The sequence below is a fragment of the Gossypium hirsutum genome, chromosome D11 (genome assembly GCF_007990345.1).
Source record: "Gossypium hirsutum isolate 1008001.06 chromosome D11, Gossypium_hirsutum_v2.1, whole genome shotgun sequence".
Taxonomy (NCBI): Eukaryota; Viridiplantae; Streptophyta; class Magnoliopsida; order Malvales; family Malvaceae; genus Gossypium; species Gossypium hirsutum.
The window spans coordinates 66,241,200-66,262,072 of NC_053447.1; the positions used below are offsets into that span (position 1 = coordinate 66,241,200).

General features: G+C 31.5%; 4 protein-coding genes across 4 annotated transcripts; 2 read left to right on the top strand and 2 right to left on the bottom strand.

The window, feature by feature from the left end:
• Window positions 1-1,214: 1,214 nt before the first annotated feature.
• Window positions 1,215-3,997, top strand: LOC107955302 (putative disease resistance protein RGA3). Its single transcript, XM_016891042.2, has 2 exons — window positions 1,215-1,370; window positions 1,462-3,997. The coding sequence occupies exon 2, from the start codon at window positions 1,463-1,465 to the stop codon at window positions 2,681-2,683; it is 1,221 nt and encodes a 406-aa protein (XP_016746531.2). The 5' UTR covers window positions 1,215-1,370; window position 1,462; the 3' UTR covers window positions 2,684-3,997.
• LOC121223256 (putative disease resistance protein RGA3) lies at window positions 2,758-3,786 on the top strand. The gene has a single exon (XM_041104393.1). The coding sequence runs from the start codon at window positions 2,758-2,760 to the stop codon at window positions 3,784-3,786; it is 1,029 nt and encodes a 342-aa protein (XP_040960327.1).
• A 2,542-nt stretch (window positions 3,998-6,539) lies between the features above and the next one.
• On the bottom strand, window positions 6,540-9,453 carry LOC107963883 (disease resistance protein TAO1-like). Its single transcript, XM_041104908.1, has 3 exons — window positions 7,886-9,453; window positions 6,824-6,886; window positions 6,540-6,640 (listed from the first exon to the last, which is right to left on the bottom strand). The coding sequence occupies exon 1, from the start codon at window positions 8,749-8,751 to the stop codon at window positions 7,900-7,902; it is 852 nt and encodes a 283-aa protein (XP_040960842.1). The 5' UTR covers window positions 8,752-9,453; the 3' UTR covers window positions 6,540-6,640; window positions 6,824-6,886; window positions 7,886-7,899.
• A 6,891-nt stretch (window positions 9,454-16,344) lies between these two features.
• LOC107963927 (B-box zinc finger protein 22) lies at window positions 16,345-18,976 on the bottom strand. The gene is made up of 3 exons (XM_016900483.2): window positions 18,639-18,976; window positions 17,639-18,067; window positions 16,345-17,000 (listed from the first exon to the last, which is right to left on the bottom strand). Exons 1-3 carry the CDS (start codon window positions 18,819-18,821, stop codon window positions 16,761-16,763), a joined length of 852 nt encoding a protein of 283 aa, XP_016755972.1. The 5' UTR covers window positions 18,822-18,976; the 3' UTR covers window positions 16,345-16,760.
• Window positions 18,977-20,873: the final 1,897 nt, after the last annotated feature.

Below are 20,873 nucleotides of genomic sequence, written 5' to 3' on the forward strand. Positions count from 1 at the left end.
TGACTTATTCAATTCTCCAATTTTACAAAAAGAGACCAATAAGTGATTAGATGTAATGACAGGTCACATTGCATTCCCAAAAGAACTGCCTAAGTTCGAACATCATAAGTAATATAAAAACTTAAACAAAGTCATGTAACAACCCATATATCAAGTATCACCAAATACCATTTCATTCTTATTCCATTGTTTAGTTTCTATTTTCAATCAACTGAATATCGTCCGATGGAACTATAGCAAAACGGGCTCGAATACACGGGAATAAGTTGGTCACACAAGTTGACAGTATATTAGGGCTGCTCAGACAAGTTGACATTACAACAGAATTGCTCACATAAACTGATATTATATCAAGGTTATTCATCTGGGCTAAACCTTCAATATGTATAACCCGAGAATTTGAGACAGGCCCAAGAACTCATCCTATGTAAAAGGGGTGACAAACCCTAGTGCATAGTAGGGTATGTTGCCGCCCCTTAGTGTTTTGAATAAAGGGGAACTGTAGTATCATATTAAAACAATACTATTTAATTACTCATTATTCAAGTAAAACTTTTGTACTATTTTCCTAAAATAGGATCTATGAAATGATTTAATTACACCTATCGCTGTTATTTTATCATAAAATAGTGGTAATTTGTTTATAAGAATAAATTCTATATTCTGAAAAGCTCAAAGTTTTCGATTTCTATATAGAGAATTAACTTTCTCACTAAAAGTTCATGAAAGATTGGTTGAACTGGGCAAAAAAATTGGTCGAATTAGATGCGATTGAACTGGTTGAACTAAAATATTTTAATATATTTTTATTTTTTATGAATTTTTTATGATTTATTTAATTGAATTAGACTAATCAATCAAACTAATTGAATCAATTGGATCAACAAACTAGTAACCTTATTGGTTTGATCATCGATTTAGTTTTTAAAACCTTAGATTTCGTCATACCGTTTCAATTATTATACCTTATAAATAAAATATAAAGTAAACCAGTGGTGAAATTAGACTCCCTTATAAAAGTAATCCGCATGAATCGCATCCCTTGCACTCAGTGCTTTTTTGGTAAAATAACCGAATAAAGAAGGTGAAATTCAATTATATTACTTTATATACTCAGTGCTTTCTATGTAAATTATTTTTATTATTTTAAATATAATATATATATTAATATGCTAAAAAAATAAATAAAATTATAAATAAAATAAAAAATAAAATTCAGTTTTAGTTACATTCAAATACTCGATTTTTGGGGTTTTCTGCGCCCTAATAGTAGGAAAAGAAAATTCTCATCAAACCCTAAAGCCCATAAAAGAAAAAGTGAGAAGTTTAGTTGATCTATCAGAATCTCAAGCACTCACCCTTAATTTGCAGTAAGTTGCGAGTCTGCAATTCTTTAGACCCCTTTTCTCAATTGATTTTCTTCTTTAACCAATCGTTTCTCTCGCGCTCTGTTTCTTTTAGGATGGCCGATGAACATATTTCCACAGTCCTGGAGCAGCTACGACGAATCATGGCCGACGAAAGATTTCGGAACTCGAAGTTTCAGATAAACTTGCTTGTATGTAGACTCGAAGCTTTTCAATCTATGATTCTTTATCATGGGGACGGGCTATTTTCGGTTCGGCTATTGGAGCGTGGGATTACTGTTCATGCACTCGATCAAGTGCTATATAACATAGAAGATGTAATTAGCGACGTCTTACATTTAGGAGTATCTACTGAATTAGCAGCAGCAGGCCTTGAGAAGTTTGCTTCTACTCAATCAAAAGCAGCATCAGCAGAAACAGCCACTCTTTACACCTTGCGTAGGAGGTTGGAAGAATTGGAGGAGGTATTGATTGGTAATCCGCATGAATCGCATCCCTTGCACTCTAAACGATCTTTTTTTGTAAAATTGTCAAAGTTATATGGTCTAGATGTGGTTAAGAAAGATATAATAAATGTAATTTTGGGTGAAAGTTTCAGGGATAGTAGCGACAGCATTAAAACCATCATTATTGTTGGCATGGAAGGAACGGGGAAAACATATCTTGCACGGTGCATTTGTACTGATTGTCAAGTTCTGGAAATTTTTGACAACATAATTTGGGTGAATGTTTCGGATGATTTTGATTTAGGTAAAATTGCAAGAAAAATTATTCTGTCTCTTGAAGGTTTGGAGCATGACTCTTTGCGTCTCCTAACATTAGTTCCATTGCAAAGTCTGTTAGATAGAATTCAGCGAAAGATTGTTAACAAGAAATCACTTCTTGTTTTAGATGGTGTGGGGAGATATGATTGTGATGATTGGGAAGCACTTAGAGCTGTTTTTCAACATGGCATGTCGGGGAGTGGGATTCTAGTGACTACTCATGAGCACTCGGTTGCAGGAGCAATGGAATCATCTTATAAATTTTGTTTGGGAAAGCTGTCTGATGAGTTGTGTTGGATGATACTTCGTGAAGTTGGATTGAATGATGATACTCTTGAATATGCGGTAGAGGATATAGGAAGGGAACTTGCAAGGAGGTGTGAAGGACTACCCTTTGCTGCAAAGGTTTTGGGAGATGCTATACGACATTATGACTTTGGAATAAGAGGATGGGATGTTTTTCTGAGAAATTGTATCTGGAAATCTCCTAGAATACCCAAATATATGTCTAAATTCTATCACTATCTTATTGCAATCTACCTTTGTCTGTAAGACGGTGCTTATCGTATTGGGCTATCTTCCCCAAAAACTTTGAGATTTCAAAAACTCTTTTGGTGCAACACTGGATGGCACAAGGTTATCTGTACTCATCTGATAATTTAGAAATGGAACTAAAAGGTGAAGAGTACTTTAAATGCTTAGAAGCTCATTCATGTTTCCAATATTGTACCAGAGATGGTGGTATGCTTACTTGTAAGATGCATAGCTTAGTACATGATTGTGTCCAATCTTTGTCCCCATATGATTTAATGATGAGGTTCGAGTCTGTTAAACAGCTGACCTTGAATTTATCTTCTTGGACGGAGGAGGTCAAAGTTGTTGGCACTCATCATTTGGTAATGATGATTGCTCAAGGAGCTGGTTTTCCCATGGACATTAGTGGTGCAGAGAAATTGAGGACCCTTGTTGCTGTTACTCAAGGGTGTTTGATAACTAGTCAAGCATTATCTAACTTATTTAAACAATCCAAACATCTGAGGTTATTGGATTTGAGCTTGACTAGTGGGTGGCATAATTGTTTTGGGCCATCCGGACAAGGTAATATACTAGATGAAATTCCGGTGGAAATCTGCGGATTGATTAATTTGAGGTACCTTAGCTTGGCTGGCAGCAAAGTATTGAAGATATTACCAGAAACATTGTGTGACTTGCATAATTTGCAATCCTTGGATCTTACTGGTTGTAGTAGTCTTAGAAAATTGCCAGATGGAATGGGGAAATTAATGAACTTGAGGTATTTTTATACCTGGTGTTGCTCTAGTATAACTTCCTATCCAAAAGGGATTAGCTGCTTAACTTCTCTTAGAGAATTAACCAATGTCATTGCTAGAGCTGATCACAATGATTCAAAGGAATTCACTCTTGGAGATTTTGAAAGGTTGAACAACCTTTGTGGACATGTTCGTGTGAAACTGGTAGGAAATGCGGTAGATGCAGATGAGGCTATTAGAGCTAACCTTGGGAACAAGAAGGATCTTGACCGTATCAGAATAAATCTGGATGGGGATATAGGGAAAGAAAGCCAAGACGTTATAAAGAAAGCATTAAACCCGCCTTCCGACTTGAATATAGAGTTCGTAGGTTGGTGGTTCTAGTCCAGAAATGTAAGGATGCTGCAAAGCAACAGGTAGTCTCTCTGTCTCATTTTCTCTTTTGTTGTAGCTTTGATGGTTCAAATTCAGTATTTACTCCTATGATTCATTCAAACCCAAATTTCAGTTGTGTTATAGTAGTTCTAGTTTCTGTTGTTATCATCTGATTAGATGGAATATTATGAAATCTCTTATAACATTACAATGACACAGATATCGGCTTGTCTATCACATGAAATTTCTCTCTTGCTAAAGCATGCTCTGAATGAATCACTTTAAAACGGCAAGATAACTTAGATGATCCTTATTTTCTTTTGCTGGACATACATATCCCGTGAGAGACATTGTCGTTATCGGTGGTACTGTAGTGAAAGTTGAAGTATATTTTTAGTATTTTAGTTTTTATATTAGGATTTAATCAGTTATTAAGATGAATTTTTTCTGGAAAAAACATGGATACTTTTTTCTAAAATTTTTTATTAACTCTTGAAATTTGTTGAATTTTTAATTATTTTTATTAGTTTTTGAATTTTTATGCATTATACGTAGGTTACCACACGAGTTGATCAGTTAGTATTGTTAAAATTTTAACAATTTTTTTAATTCAAAAGAAAGTAATATAACTAAATTGTAAAGGGTAAGTGTAAAAGTCAAAATGACAAAATAAGTCAACATTAAAAGATTAAATTTATCATGATGCCTTTTTTATATACTCATAATTAATTATAATAAAAAGTTAACTTTATTCAGATATATTTGTTATTTTAAATAACTATTCAGAATACAACTTGAAAATAATCTCATGCTTATAATTATAACACAAAAACTTTTCTTATTATATAATGGAAGAGTATTTGGTACATTAACAATGTGCCTTTTTTTATTGCATAAGTATGTGTAAAAGATTGATATATGTCTTTATTTTTTAAATTTTTATTTTTTAATATTTTATTATACCTTCTAAGACACTTGTCAATCTTTTAACTTTGCTTATAAAATTTAAAAATTCCACTAATAATTTCACCTAGCAAAATGGATTAAAGTAATTTAGTTGAATTATGATAAAAGGTCAATGTATTCTAAAATGCTAAATGGCATAAATTTGAGTTTGTCAAATTCTCTAGCATTGGGAGGTAAGTCAAATTGCAAACTAAGTTGAATATTTTTTGGCTTTTCAGTAATCATATTCATGCTAATATTTTTAGATTTAATTCTCACTTTCAATATTAAAAGAGGGTTCAAATGCAACTTGGAGTCAACATGAACATGATACTTTGAAAACCCTAAAGGGCACTTGCACTCTTGTTTTGGAGGTGAGGTTAAGAAGACCTACAACAAGTTTTAATAGAATTTGATATAGTTGAAAAAGATTCAGAGGAAAATGGTACCAAAATCTATAGTCGTGGAATACGATGAATGTATTAAAATATATGAAATTGGTTGATGGTTTTATTTATTGTCTATTAATATTTTAACTAATCAACTAAGTAGTAATGAAGAGGACATGACACTTAATTATTATAGTGACAGTTTCTAGTTAAAGTTTCAAAATATGAAGATGCATTGACATCAATTCACTAATTTTTATGAAAAATGTTTTTAACCGGTTCATATCCCCAATGCCATTGAACGTTGAATCAAATGGTTTTGTTGATTAGAGAAAGACACTAAGAAATGTAGAGGAACATATATACGTAAGAGAGAATTTGAGGCACATTTAATAAGTTAACTTTGGGAATTTTATATGTGGATCATAGCAAGGAAAAAAGAGACTGTTGAGAATGATCAAACTTGGAGCATATGTTTGGACCCAAGTGGAGGTTCCTATTAGGTAAGTGAAACAAGCAGTTGAGATGATGGAGAGTTTAATACACCGGTATCGTACTATGATAATTTATGGTCATTTTTAATTAATACAAGTCAAAAAAAATTTAGGACCAATGCAACCATCAAAGTCAAGATAAAATCCTTCGATATCGGACAAATATTTAATAACCCTAAAATTAATGGGCAAATAGTGATGAGTTAACTTAAAATAGAATTGAAGAGGATAAGGTCCTACAATTAATAATAAGAAAAGTGAAGACTCTTTGAAAAGATTAAGGATGTACTTTGATTAAGAGTGGTTATAAAAAAAAAATGGGGGGAAGGGATAGAGTGGAGTAAGGAAAGTGGTGTGATTGCCCATTAACATAAGTAAGAAATATGCGAATGATTGCCCATTAACATATAGAGTGGGTAAAATTGACTTGTTTTTCTAGAAAGACAATAGATAAGCCTAAAAAGTTATAAAAAGTAATTGTTATAATAGTTAAAATGAGAGGAAAAAATAAGATATTTTTGTTTATGAGAATTAAGTGTCGTGAGTCGGGACGAAAAGATTAATCATTGTTACGACAGTAAATACCTTGATTACAACGAAAAAGATAAAATACCATTTTACTTTATAGAAAATTCTTATGATTTTATAAAATAGACCATGAATATATTAAATCATATAAGTAAAACATATCTATAGTCATCATAATAAAAAGCGTAATTCTATAACTCATACCTAATTTAAATATAGAATGGTATTTAGAATGATTATAAGAAAATGCTTGTTCATAAATGTTGTGAGTTTTTTTGACATTAAATTTTGGGAGTTTAATTAAAACTTTCAGAATTTTTAAAAGGTTTAATGAAAATTTCCAAAAATTCTGAAGAGTAATTTAATTGAAAACAATAAGAATTTCTAGAAATTTTGAGAGAGCTAGTTAAAAGTTTCAAAAAATTGACAAAGCTTAACTAGAAAGGCCTAATAGCAGTTTTCCAAATCTTGGGGCCAAGGTACCCTCTGGCTCCCATCAGGAATCACCTGGTAATTTATAAAAAGGAATAAACAATCACTTGGTAACTCACAACTTACAAGGCATAAAATATAATCACGTCAAGCAGCAAAGCACAAACCTTTTTTTATATTCCAATCTAATACAAGTGATAATATCAACTCTTAGAGCCCTAACTCTTAAAGTATCAGCATATAATTTTAACCACTTACTTTTAATAAATACCACCATCACTACCATTATCACCACCGACAGAGCCTCTCAATTCATATGTCCTGCAAAAGATAAAGATCATTGAATATGATATCTTGACGCTTTCAAGTGATTCATTGAGAGCATGTTCAGCGAGAGAGAGAAATTTAATGTAAAACTCAACTACGCAAACTACTATTGAAATTGAAAAGCTATGTAGCTTTTTTCAATATTCAAATATTACATAAAAACAACAAAAAAAATTTATTATGTAGTTTATTTTTGAACTTGTTCAAAAGTATCTAGTTAGTATCTGAACTTGTATTCTATTATTCAAGTTGGTACTTCTGCACTAGTACCGTTAATTTGTGCTAACGTAGCACTAATGACCAATCTTATAGTAACATGTGACAACCACTCAATATGACGCGTGACAAAAATAAATTAAAAAATTAAAAATCTTTTTAAAATGTAGATTAATCTAAAAATATAATTTTTTTGGACAAATTCTAATATCAACTAGGTACTTCTCGAACAAGTTTAGATACCAACTAAACTTATTCATGGGACAGACAAAAATATAAATTTGTGAGGGTTTGGGCAAAAATATTACGCCCAAAGTTTGTAATGTTTTATATTATGTTATATTTATATATTATTTAATTTATAACACATAAAAATTAAGTCTATAGTAATATATTAAAAAAATTTAAGACCACTATACATAAAACTATAATAATAAAAATATATTTATTTATTAAATATAAAATTAAAATAAATACAGATTTAATTTTTTTAAATGATATGAGCGAGTTTAAAATGAGTTTAGGTTAACCATATACAAATATGAGTATGTTTAGACAAAATGTTATGCCTATATTACGGGTCAAGCCGGACTCGTGCAATTATAAAATATGTTAATATCATGCTTAGACTTAGTGTGACCCATGAACACTTTTAGCACCAACTAGGTATTTGACAAATTCAGATACTAACTAGGTAAAAAAAAAATTCAAATACCAATAAAATATATTTGGACAAGTTCAGGGTAAACCACTTATTAACCCAAGGAAAAAAATTACCTTCAAGCAACATTTCACCATTCGCGATCGTTGAAGAAACCATTCCTCATGGAGAGAGGTAGATTCAATGTTGTATCTGCAACAGCATGGTCTATTCTTCCATCTAAATAGATCTTAACCTTCTTGAGATGCGTCTTGTTTTGGAGTTTGGCTTTGTCAGCCTGTTGCACATCTATTACACTTCCCACCAGCTTCAGACGAAGAATTTCATGGAGGTTGTTCAAGTTTTCGAGATCTCCAATGCAGAACACTTTAGGATCATCGCAATCCGCTCTTGCAATGATATCTGTTAAAATCCTTACAGATGTTAATTTCCCAATCCCTTTGGGGTAGTAAGTTAGACCGGAACAATCTGTAGTACAAAGATACCTCAAATTGATCAAGTTCCCCACACCATCCGGTAGTTTTTCAAGACGACTGCATCCATGAAGATCCAAGGATAACAAATCATGCAATTGGCAGATTGTATCAGGTAGTCTATGTATCATCTTGCAACAAAATAAGTTGAGATGCCTTAAATGTATCAAATCACCTATTTTGCTTGAAATCTTGGGAAGCAAATTATCACATGAATTATTCATGCCCAAATCTAGCACCCTTAAGCACGGAGATTGTACAAACAATTGGTGCAGAGAATCGCATGTAACAACTCGGGTTCCCAAGGCAGAAAAGATTGAAAGGCTACGCAATTTGCTACCACCTTTAATTGAAAGAGGAAAATAATGATCTTCTTCAAGAATGACCGTCAAGTGGCGAGCATCATTCGAAGGTAATTGAAATTTCATGATTTCAGATCTATTTACCCCTTTCATCACAAAGTCTTTACTTGTCAAATACTGTACAAGATCATATATTATGTCATGCATCTTACATGCAACAATGCCAGCGTCATCTTCTTCCACAAAATCTTGGAATAAAGAGCAAGATGCTAAGTGTTGAAAGAACTCTCTACCTGTAGCTTCAACCTCATCTTCTCTCTTTACATTGCCACTAGGAGCTAAGTAACCTTGTCCAATCCAGTGCCTGATTAAATTATCTATCCGGATTTGCAATCCTTTAGGAAAGGTTACACAATACAAGAAACAGTCTCTGATTCTTGACTGCGGCAAATCATGATAACTCAAGAATAAAGAACGCAAAACACGTTCCCACACAGCCAAATTGCATAGCTCTTTGTCATTGATATCATTCCACAATCTAGCTTCACTTTTTTGTAAGTGATGTCCTAGATCCTTCGCAACAAGTGGCAAACCTTTACTTTTCTTTGAAATTCTCTTTGCAATGCATTCCAAGGGTTCGCGATTTTGTTGAGAAAGTTGATCCTTTCCAACAAATGCAAATTGCTTAAGAATTGACCAACAATCTTCATCAGGTAAACTCGACAAATAATAAATCAAACCTGAATTGCAAGATAAGGTATTTGCAACAGATACCTTCCGAGTAGTAACCAAAATCTTACTTCCAGGCTTACCATGTTTTAAAACAGCTTGCAGGTCTTCCCAATCTCCATTATCGTCTGCCCACACATCATCTAAAACAAGAAAAAATCTTGTATCTATGATTTCTGCTTAAGATTACCAAGAAGGAAATCTAAAGTAACTGAATCTTGGAGGTACACAGGAAAACTAAAATTATCTTCTTCAAAAGCTAAAATGATATCACGCGCAACTTTTTTCTTGTCAAAAAGGTTGGAAACACACACCCAAATCATTTTGTCAAATCTTGTCTTAAGAAGTTCATCATTGTAAATCAATCGGGCAAGGTCGGTTTTGCCAATACCTCCCATCCCCACTATGGAGATAGTTTGACTGCCCTGTTCTTCCTCATAAACTAAACGGAACACTAACTCAGTTTTTATTCCGCTTCGACCAATAATTTTTGATAGATCACAATAGCTAGTACTTTCTTTGTTCCGCAGAGGAGATATAATTTTACTCTTGCCCAGATCCAGCTTGTTTTTCAGCTCAAATGGACTCAGTTTTTCACAAATCTTCTTTATTCTATCAGAACTACGACGATATGCAATGAATTCAAGTAGACAATTTACCTTGGCACGAACAGATTCTGCCTTCCGTACTTTACAGCTCCATAAATTCAACACATCCTCGATTTCATAAATTACAATTTTCAGATCTTCTAGCAACAGTTTGATTGCATCGTCTGTAATTTGAAGGTCCTCTGCATCTTTGAGAACGGATCGGATGGATTTCAGATATGTTTCAAGATTTTTGAGAGCAGCCTCGCGGTCTCCCCACATCGTCATCTCTTTTACCGCTTGGTCACTCAAGATTGTTGTTATCTGTTGCAAGACTACCGTAAGAATTGCCTCCGCCATTTTTATGATAGCTTTTACTTCTCCCTGATTTATACTTCAAATCACAACAAATTACAGGAAAAGAAACATTGAGAAATCGAGAGAAAGGGGGTGAAACAGCGTCAATGGATTGAGGAGAGCAGCAGGAAACAAAAGCCAAATAACCCAAAATTTCTTTTTTGTCCTTTTCGCTAATGTTCGACGTATAAAAGGATAAATTTCACTTTCCTCTTGGATCAATTATTTGTTCTACTTTCAACTGAGTAAAACAATTCATCAATTAATTTTGTATAGTTAAATGTTTATTTTGTGTTTTGTATGTAAGGTAAAATAATAAATTTAATCAAATATAGCTGAAATGCGAAATTAGAAAAAAAAATTATGGGCTAAAATTAAATTGTAATTTTTACGATAGAAAAATACAATTTTACCATTTTAATAGACTACATCTTTATAATTTTTAATAGATTAAATCAAATTTTTATATTTTAGGGGAGCCAAAGTATAATTTTATTTTTATTAATTTAAAATTTTAATTTTTTTAGAGGGTCCATATGAAAAAAAAATCATTTTAGGGAGGGCCAGGGCCCTTGCCAATCCCCCTAATTTCACCACTGGTTTACTTTATATTTTATTTATAAGGTTTAATAATTGAAACGGTATGACGAAATCTAAGGTTTTAAAAACTAAATCGATGATCAAACCAATAAGGTTACTAGTTTGTTGATCCAATTGATTCAATTGGTTTGATTGATTAGTCTAATTCAATTAAATAAATCATAAAAAATTCATAAAAAATAAAAATATATTAAAATATTTTAGTTCAACCAGTTCAATCGCATCTAATTCGACCAATTTTTTTGCCCAGTTCAACCAATCTTTCATGAACTTTTAGTGAGAAAGTTAATTCTCTATATAGAAATCGAAAACTTTGAGCTTTTCAGAATATAGAATTTATTCTTATAAACAAATTACCACTATTTTATGATAAAATAACAGCGATAGGTGTAATTAAATCATTTCATAGATCCTATTTTAGGAAAATAGTACAAAAGTTTTACTTGAATAATGAGTAATTAAATAGTATTGTTTTAATATGATACTACAGTTCCCCTTTATTCAAAACACTAAGGGGCGGCAACATACCCTACTATGCACTAGGGTTTGTCACCCCTTTTACATAGGATGAGTTCTTGGGCCTGTCTCAAATTCTCGGGTTATACATATTGAAGGTTTAGCCCAGATGAATAACCTTGATATAATATCAGTTTATGTGAGCAATTCTGTTGTAATGTCAACTTGTCTGAGCAGCCCTAATATACTGTCAACTTGTGTGACCAACTTATTCCCGTGTATTCGAGCCCGTTTTGCTATAGTTCCATCGGACGATATTCAGTTGATTGAAAATAGAAACTAAACAATGGAATAAGAATGAAATGGTATTTGGTGATACTTGATATATGGGTTGTTACATGACTTTGTTTAAGTTTTTATATTACTTATGATGTTCGAACTTAGGCAGTTCTTTTGGGAATGCAATGTGACCTGTCATTACATCTAATCACTTATTGGTCTCTTTTTGTAAAATTGGAGAATTGAATAAGTCATTGTGCTTGTATAAAATATTGTTACTATTAACTATATTTTTTAATATTTCTATTATTACATTAATTATTTAAAACATATATTATGATATCTTTCACAAAAACAAGTAAAAGAAAAAGGGAAAAGAAGCAAAATTAAGAGTGAATTATTATTGTTGGGAGCCAAATAGTACATTATTAATCTCTCAAACATATAATTAATTAATATTTATTCAAACCTTTCTTCAATATGAATGGGAGGGATTCCCTTCACTAAAATTTTTCAAATTTTACCAATTTAATTAAAATTTCGAGAATTTTAAAAAGGTTTAATGAGAATTATCAAAAATTCTGAATAGTTTAATTAAAAAATTAATTGAGAAAATAAGAATTTCCAAAAAGAATTTGAGAGATCTAATTAAAAGTTTTAAAAATTGTTTAATGAAAATTTACAGAATTTTAATAAACTAAATTAAAAATTTTATAAAATTAAAAAGGTCAAATGGCAATTTTCTAAATCTTGGGGGTCAAGGTAGCCTCTGTCTTCCATGAGGATCAGTGGCATAACGTAGTGGAGACCCAAGGCGCCATAGCCCCCTTAAAATAGTAAATTTTAATTTAGGCCCTTTATAATTTATAAAATTTTAAATTAGTAATAATAAAACTATACTTTACCCTCTTAAAATGATACAATTTTGATTTAACCTTTTAAAAATTATAAAGATATAAGCTATTAAAATTATAAAATTCTATTTTTACCATCATACAAATATACAATTTAATTCCGACCCTCCCAAAAAATTTTCAAGCTCCTTCACTGAAGAGGATTCGGCTAGTAATTTATAAAAAGGAATGAACAACCATTTGGTAACTCATAAGGCATAAAATATAAACACGACAACGAAATTACTTAATGTCTTTTATGAGACAGTACAAGCAAAACACAAACTTTTCTTTTTACAATCGATGCTTATATTACAATTTAATACGAGTGGCGATATGCTCTACATCTTAAATTTTCAACACGTAATTTTAACCACTTATTTTTAATAAATACGATAAAAAAATACAAAATGCTACCACCAGCATAAACGGATTCTACCACCACCACCACCACCATCGATAGAGCCTCTCAATTGATATGTTCTGCAAAATATTAGGATCTTGGGGGTTTGAAGTGATTCATTGAGAGCATGTTCAACGAAAGAAAGAAATTTTATGTAAAACTCAACTAGGCAAAGTTAAATAACTACTATTGAAATTGAAAAGTTGTGTAACTTCTTTTCATATTCAAATATTACAGGTAGATAAAAAGTGAAAAGAAAGGATAATTTGTCGTCTATTTTCGAACTTATTCAAAAGTATTTATTTGGTGTATGATTTTTTTTTATCTAATTGGTACCTGAATTTATATTCTGTCACCTAGGTTGGTATCTCTGCACTAACACTGTTTGTTTGTGCTGACGTAGCACTAATGGTCAATGATAACTTGTTCATTTTGCATAATTTACGTGTTCAACTCGACTTATTCTCAAATTAATCCCTGGTAATTGGTGCGTTTTGTGTTTAAATATTGACAGGAACAAAATTCGGGCACTTTAAATCAAAAACAAGCAAAGAAGGGGTTAGATTGAAGCATGGAAAAGAGAAGAGGGACCAAATTATAAATTTGGGACATTTGATGGGCTAGTCAGATTTTGACCTTGTAAAAGCTAAAATTAGTAAATTAAATCTGAAAATATTTTGTGTAATTAGAGGTAGGTGGGAAAAGCCTAAAATTAGTATGTGGATTTTGTATAAATAGGTGGGCTGTGTACTTGAAAAGATATACTTGAATTGGCTTGAACAATTAAATTAAACCATTTTTTCTCCCTTCCAATTTTATGCGCGTAGCATACCGTCATTCACGAAAAGATTTATTTGATTGCCTGTATATGTTAATTGATATGGAATATCGGTATATAGGACTAAAATGACATGAATTACATAGAATATGATATATGACATGAAAATTGGATAGAAAAATGTTAGATGACATGAAATATATGTGTATTGATGATGAATTCGATTGTAATTATGATTGTGAAAGAGAAATGATGTGTACAAAATTATAAAATGAAATTGAACATTAATACCTTATTAACTAGTCGGACCGAGTTGGATATAGTTGAAATGATTTTATGCCAGAATATGCTTTTGCGCCAAGATTTGCTAGTATGCAGTTTGTGCGCCAGTGACGCACTTCGAGCACCAGTTTACACTTTACGTGTCAATTTATCTAATGATGCACTTAGGTGCCAGTTTGGTGTGTTGGTTGGACAATTTGTGTATCTGTCCGAATTATGTTAATGGGAGTTATAATTGGTAAACTTAATTAATGATATCGAAATATAAAAAAATTGATGATATGGTCTCAATTGTGTTCCCATGCGGGTTATAATAGAAAGATTATGTGAGCTATTGAGCAAATCGATTGAAAACGAGTCCTGGAGGCTAGATGATTGTAAATGAGTCAATCGATTCCAGTAAAATGGATCAAATGGTAAGTTACCATGACAAGTGATGTTAAATGAATATGATAATGGGTTGTAAAAAAAGTGTATGTTTGGGTTAAAATCGATTATGAGCAATATATATTAAAGAATGGAATTTTACTAGTGAATTGACTTCTTAATGTTATATGTGTTTATTCGTATTGAAAAATAATGAGAATTAGTTTAACATGAAATGGTCAGACATGGAATTATATGTACATGCAATTGTACTAAATTATGGGTGAAACGCTTACGTCACTTCTTGGTGGGTGTTTTTTCGTCTACGTACAGTTGAGGTGTCCCCCTCCATCAATTGTAGATGGCTTTTTGCGGAGGAGGGCAAAATCTTCCTCTAAAGGACAATACCTTCCATTATTGAGGAACTGGGTCGGTGTCTTCGAGGATAATACTTCAAAGACTTCTTTCAAAGGAGTTAATCCCCCTCAACAATGTTAATTATTGGCTTAATGCACACTTTAATCCCTAAAGCATACTGCTTTTCTCATTTTAGTCTTTAAAGTTCTTTTTGGCCCACTTTAATCCTTAACATTATCAGATTTTTTTCAATTTAATCCTTTGATTGTTAAAAACTAACGATTAGGATATTCAGCCAATCATATGTTGCCACATGTCATATCATCATATGATAATGTCATCATGACATCGTCTTCTAAAAACTTTTAAAATTTTCTTTCAAATATGAGAAAATATAAAAAAATCCAAATTTTATTAAAAATTAAAAAACAATATAAAAATAAAAGGTTCACTAAATTTAAAAAAATTATAAATTAAATATTTTTTAAAATTTTATAAATCATATTTACTAGAGCTAGAACATGAGATTATTGTCTCATGAAAGAATACCACCTACCTAATTTTTTATAATTCAATCAATCATAATTCAAAATTGGTAGATCTTTTTAGGTGATAAATTTGAACAAGTTTCTCTAAATTATTTAAATAATAAAAAATAATGTTATTTATTATTTAAATTATTTAATTGAAATTTATCCAAAATTTTTACATAATAAGATCTACCAATTATAAACTCCGATTAATTAAACGGTAAAATAATTATCATAAGTGATATCAATCATCTTATGTTCAAGTTCTACTAAACGTGGTTGATAAAATTTTTAAAATATTAAAATTTCAAATTATTTTGTTAAAATATCTGGTATTTTTTATGCTTATATTGTTTTTGTAATTTTATAATATTTTTCTATTTTTTAATAATTTTTGAAAAATTTAAGTAATTATTATATTTTTTTTGTTATTTTTCAATTTTAAAAAAATTTCATTATAATATCACAATAATATCATTGTATACCATGTGACGACATATGATTGACTAAATATTTCAGCCGGTGTTTTAACATCCAAAAACTTAAACTAGGGACATCTGATAACGTTAGGGATTAAACTGAAAAAATCTGACAATATTAGAGTCTGAAGTGAGTAAAAAAGTAACTTTAAGAATCAAAATGGAAAAAAGGGTATACTACAAGCACTAAAATGTGCGTTAAGTTTAAGCCTTAATTATTTGAAGGAATATTTTTGTTAAATTTTGTCTTGAACTCATGCAAGACTAACGTGGAGTGTAAAGTTAAATTAAAAACTCAAATTTGAGTAGCAAAATGGCAAATTTGTATATAATCTCAAAGGACAACGGTAAATATGATTTGAAATAAAATACGGCCACAAATTCTAGTATTCACTAAAATTATGGTGGCAAATTTGCACTTTAACCCAGGATAACATTGAAAATCCAAAATTTTCATATACAATACCATCATTATCGAGCATTGTCCTCTTCAAATTCAAAGTCCAAATGTTGATTCCATATACGTTACAGAATAAAGAGTGAATACTATCTCAAGATCATAACAGTTCTCACCGCTTTTAGCCAAGAACATCAAAAACTAGACATGACAATACGCATATATGTTCCATGTCTCGTATTTCCTTTTTGTATGCATCAATCGTATAAAACATAAATACAATATAAATTATTAAATACGTTAAATCTGAACACAAATACAATATATATATATGAAATGAACACACCAACCATGTATATCACAATGTTCTGAACATGACAATGTTAGTCTATCGTACCTATTAAAAACAACGAAAAGCTTAAACCACTAAACTTTTATTTCCTAACCGTCTGAATTTTAGAATCACAATCTAATAGATTCAATGAAGTTGATCTTGTTATATTGCGAACCATGAAGAAATACAGGCAGTTACTATAAACAAAACCTAACTCTAATTAATAATGGCATTTCTAGTACACCTTATCTGTTTCGGTTTACCTTATAAAACCCAACTAGCTACTGCAGAAGTAGAACCTTGCACGGAAATAGGCTAAAACAGTACCTGAGAGGAAAGATCTGACTGTGAATTTGTCGCCATTGTTACGGGGTGGAGCCGATATGCGACTAGTGGAAAGGGTTTTCCACACTAGACCAGGATATGTCGGGGACAAATACCGCGCTATCAGATTGATTGTGAGAATCTTTAGGCCAATACAACCCTGAGGCTGTAGGAGGTGAAGGCACTTGTGGTACTGCCCAGTGGGATTCCGGCACCTGACCCATGTATTCATCATCAAAGACCTCTTCCTCAGCAGGTCGCAAGAACGGTGAGCCATCGGAGTCTCCGCACTTGCCACTATCAGCCTGACAGAATCCAGAAGAAAAAAAAAAAGAAAAAACACAGAATTCTTAGCTGCATTAGGCAGACCTTTTAAATGATATATGGTACTAGTTGAACAATGGAAGACTCAAGATCACAGCATATAGTTCAATTTACTAGTTGAGCTAATCTCCCCTCTCTGGCATCATGCTTCATGCTGCAACTTAATGGCATAGCAAACAAAAACTACGAAAACTCGCAGTACACTGATCAAGTTGCATAGATCTTTCTATATCTAAAGACCCAAAGTACTAATAACCATTAAAAGCACATACCAAACCATACAGGTCAAGTCAGAACTAATTAACTTTGCAATTGAAGAACATAATACAATAGTTGACTATCCAACCAATAGATTAAAGCTTAGCTATTTATTGGTGATCCTCCACCAACTAATTTTACCATGGCATGCATGCTTTCATTTGCTCGTGTCTGTGCCTCAGTGTGTGAGAGCGAGCAAGATCTGCCTATTGGGGATTATTTGATTAATGATTACCACACTAGTAAACGCAGGTTCATAAATCGTTAGAGAATGATCAGGAAGGTTAAGAACATGGATGACCTCCGCTCTACATGAGAACAACATTAAACATAGTACAGAAAACCACAATTACAGGCATACCTTAGATAACTCATTATCCATGTAACCAAAGCTTTGGTTTAAGCCAGTTAGCCCAAACAAATCATCCATATGCCATGACTGAATGCCTCCAGCTGTAGAACCCCCACCATATGAAACTTTTGTCGGCACGCTGTTCTCAACTCCGATAATAGACGGAAGAACTTCATTGCATTCACTAATAAATGACATAGGAGCGTCCCTTTTAGACATAGAATCGGATTTAGTTTCTGAAGTCTTTTCACTAGAAGGTGATTTGATATAGGATGAAGATCCAACAGGGTCAGTTGTTGTGTCAAGACCAACTTTGACTCCAGTAAGCACAAATCTCTGGTGACTAGAGACATAAGGATTTGCTGTATGTATAGCAATATCACATTTTCGGCAGAGTAAAGCTCGGTCTTGCAAACAGAAGAAAAACCCAGATGTTTCCTGTCAAAAAAATATTGACTTTTTCAATAGTAATAAATGTGTCGAAATATAACAACATTATAAACAACATTATAGAACCTTAAACAGTAATAAAACAGTAATATAACACCTTAAACAACATTATAAAACAGGAGAAAATTCATAAACGGGACAGGGATACACGATTTATCGAGAAGATTTGTTCAGAAATCAATTATTTTTTTTAAGGAAGAAAATAGAAAATAATTCTAAAACGGGTCCAAAAATACAAATTAAAAATAAAAATTACGTACAAGAAGCAACAATCAAAACAGGATCCTGTTTATACTTCAAAAATCAAATTTTAGCTCGTTCTTAAAATTTTATCGAAGTTAAGATCTTCAGATATAAACTACAAAAGGCTTCCCCTAATTTAGTTTCCCAAGTCTCTCAGTATACTCGCTTTCCATCTTTTTCCTTACTAGCTAAGCAAAATCAGCTGAAATTTTTCAAATTAAATCCAAATTCCACCTTACCTTTCACTTAACTTTGACCTTCAAAACACCTATAAGCAAAAAACAGGAAAAAAAAGTGTTTTCTAGAATTCGAGTACCTGGCAAATGTCACATGTAGGCATATGAGAAGAAGAAGACGAGAGGGGAACACGCTGATGCTTGCTGGCCAACTTGTTGGCAGCATGAACTTTCTCGTCACACTCCAAACACAGCGCCGCCTCGTCTGAGCAGCACAGCACCTTCGCCTCCGCCACCTCGCACACGTTGCACTGTATCCTCATCTCTCTCTATCTCTAACAAATTCCAATTTTTACACAAATTTTCAGATTTTTATTTTATTTTTCTTATTTTAAAAATGGAGAGGGGTTTATTTCTGGTTTAAGGGAGCAGGAATAAGAAAAGTGAAGCAAACTGATTCTCATTTTAATTATTTATTTATTTATTTTTTTTTTAAAAATTGTTTTTGGGGCAGAGGATATTTTTTTGAAGCTATGATTTCAGAATTGCACACGTGGCAGATTTCTGATTGTATCTTTGACTCTGGAGACCGGATCGCCTCTCTGCTTCTGTTGGGTTTCGACCGGTAAAAAAGTAACGTTGTACTCTGGGCTTTGATTTTAACCATATTAACCGATCCAAACCGAAATTTAACTTCGGTTTACTTAATGGGTTAGTCTTTAATTTTTATTTATACAATTTGAATTACTTCATATATTCATAAATTTTTATTTTTAATGATATTTATTTTTTATAATATGAATATTCGATAATAAGTTATAACTTACAATCTTCTAATATAATCTAAAAGGTAAGTTTTTTTTTATAAGTTTATTTGCAGAGTCCAACAAATTTCAATAACCAAAAAATTACTCTCTTTTTTGTTCAATTTATTTTCAATAATGGAATTTTTTTTAACTCCAAAAATAAATTAAACCTATTCATTTTTTTTCAAATAATTTTGTTACTTTTTAAATATTAAAAATTATCTTACCCACCCTACTAGGAAAAAATTATTAAAAACACACATTCCTAAATAGTATTTTCGGCTTTTTTTAAATAAATAAATAATTATCAAAATAGGATAGGAAACAATTAATTATCAAACTAGGTATTTGTTACAGTAAACTATAGTGTCGCCTGATCAATTGGCCGCACCATCCCCACTTCCCTCCATGATTACTTTTAAAAAAGAAAATTAATTTTTCTTGTACTGCCAATGCGTCAGGCAGCATCAGAAATATTTTTAATATTTTTTAGTTAATAAGTTAATAATTTGGTTTAGTTGGTTAGACGGTTAAATGTTAAAATTTTTATCTCCAAGTCTTAGATTCGATTCCTCTCTTACTCATATTTGCATTTTTTGGTGCAGCCACTATGTTAGATAGCAACGGTTTTTTAATATGTTTTTAGTGGATAAATTAACAATTTAGCTTTTTGTCAAATGGTTGAAACAGTATGAAATAAAAAAATACAAAATATGAGTAAGAGAGGAATCAAACATGGGACTCAAAGATAAAATCATTAACATTTAATCATTTGACAAAAGAAGCTAAATTGTTAATTTGTCAACTAAAAAATATTAAAAATATTACTTGTGTTGCCTAACACAGTAGCTGCATAAAAAAATGCAAATATTAGTAGAAGAGGAATCGAACCTGAGACTTAGAGATAAAAACTCTAAAATTTAACTATCTAACCAAATAAACTAACTTATGAATTTACCAACTAAAAAATATTAAAAATATTATTGATGTCGACTAACACGTTGACGACACAAAAAAAAATATTTTTTTTAAAGTAATCATGCCGCAATGATTGAAGGGAAGTGGGGGTGGTGTCGTCGATTGATCAGGCGGCACCAATAGTTTAATTATTTTCTTATTCTATTTTGGTAATTATTTATTCGATATTATTTAGGTAAAAAAACCAATATTTTCTTTCAATATAATTCTAATAATTTATTAATTAAAAGTTGGAACTCATTCCATAAAATATATTTTTTAAATGAAATTATAAATATCAATTGATTCTGTCGATTGAGTCTTAACTCAATTGGTATTAACACTGTTGTCAATGCACGAGGATATGGGTTCGAGCGCGCTAAAGTACATTATTCTCCTATTTGAGGGTTGTGGGGACTATCGTAATTCTAGACATTGTATAAAAAATAGGCATTATAAGAACTTATAATAAGATTAATGTTCAAAAAAACATCAATTGATTCTATGATATATGTTAAACTAGATTAAACAAAGGTGAAGTTAGGGGGCAAGCAGAGATCGTGTCCTCTCTACCCACAACAAAAGGAAAAAAAATATTTTTTTAAATTTATT

Bases quoted from the DNA above. Each gene is read 5' to 3' on its own strand.
- LOC107955302 (XM_016891042.2), top strand. From the start codon at position 1,463: ATGGCCGATGAACATATTTCCACAGTCCTGGAGCAGCTACGACGAATC.
- LOC121223256 (XM_041104393.1), top strand. From the start codon at position 2,758: ATGGCACAAGGTTATCTGTACTCATCTGATAATTTAGAAATGGAACTA.
- LOC107963883 (XM_041104908.1), bottom strand. From the start codon at position 8,751: ATGCATGACATAATATATGATCTTGTACAGTATTTGACAAGTAAAGAC.
- LOC107963927 (XM_016900483.2), bottom strand. From the start codon at position 18,821: ATGAGGATACAGTGCAACGTGTGCGAGGTGGCGGAGGCGAAGGTGCTG. The intron at 18,068-18,638 runs GTACTCGAATTC...TTTTTTTGACAG, and splicing joins CTACATGTGACATTTGCCAG to GAAACATCTGGGTTTTTCTT. The intron at 17,001-17,638 runs GTATGCCTGTAA...GGATTCTGTCAG, and splicing joins TGGATAATGAGTTATCTAAG to GCTGATAGTGGCAAGTGCGG.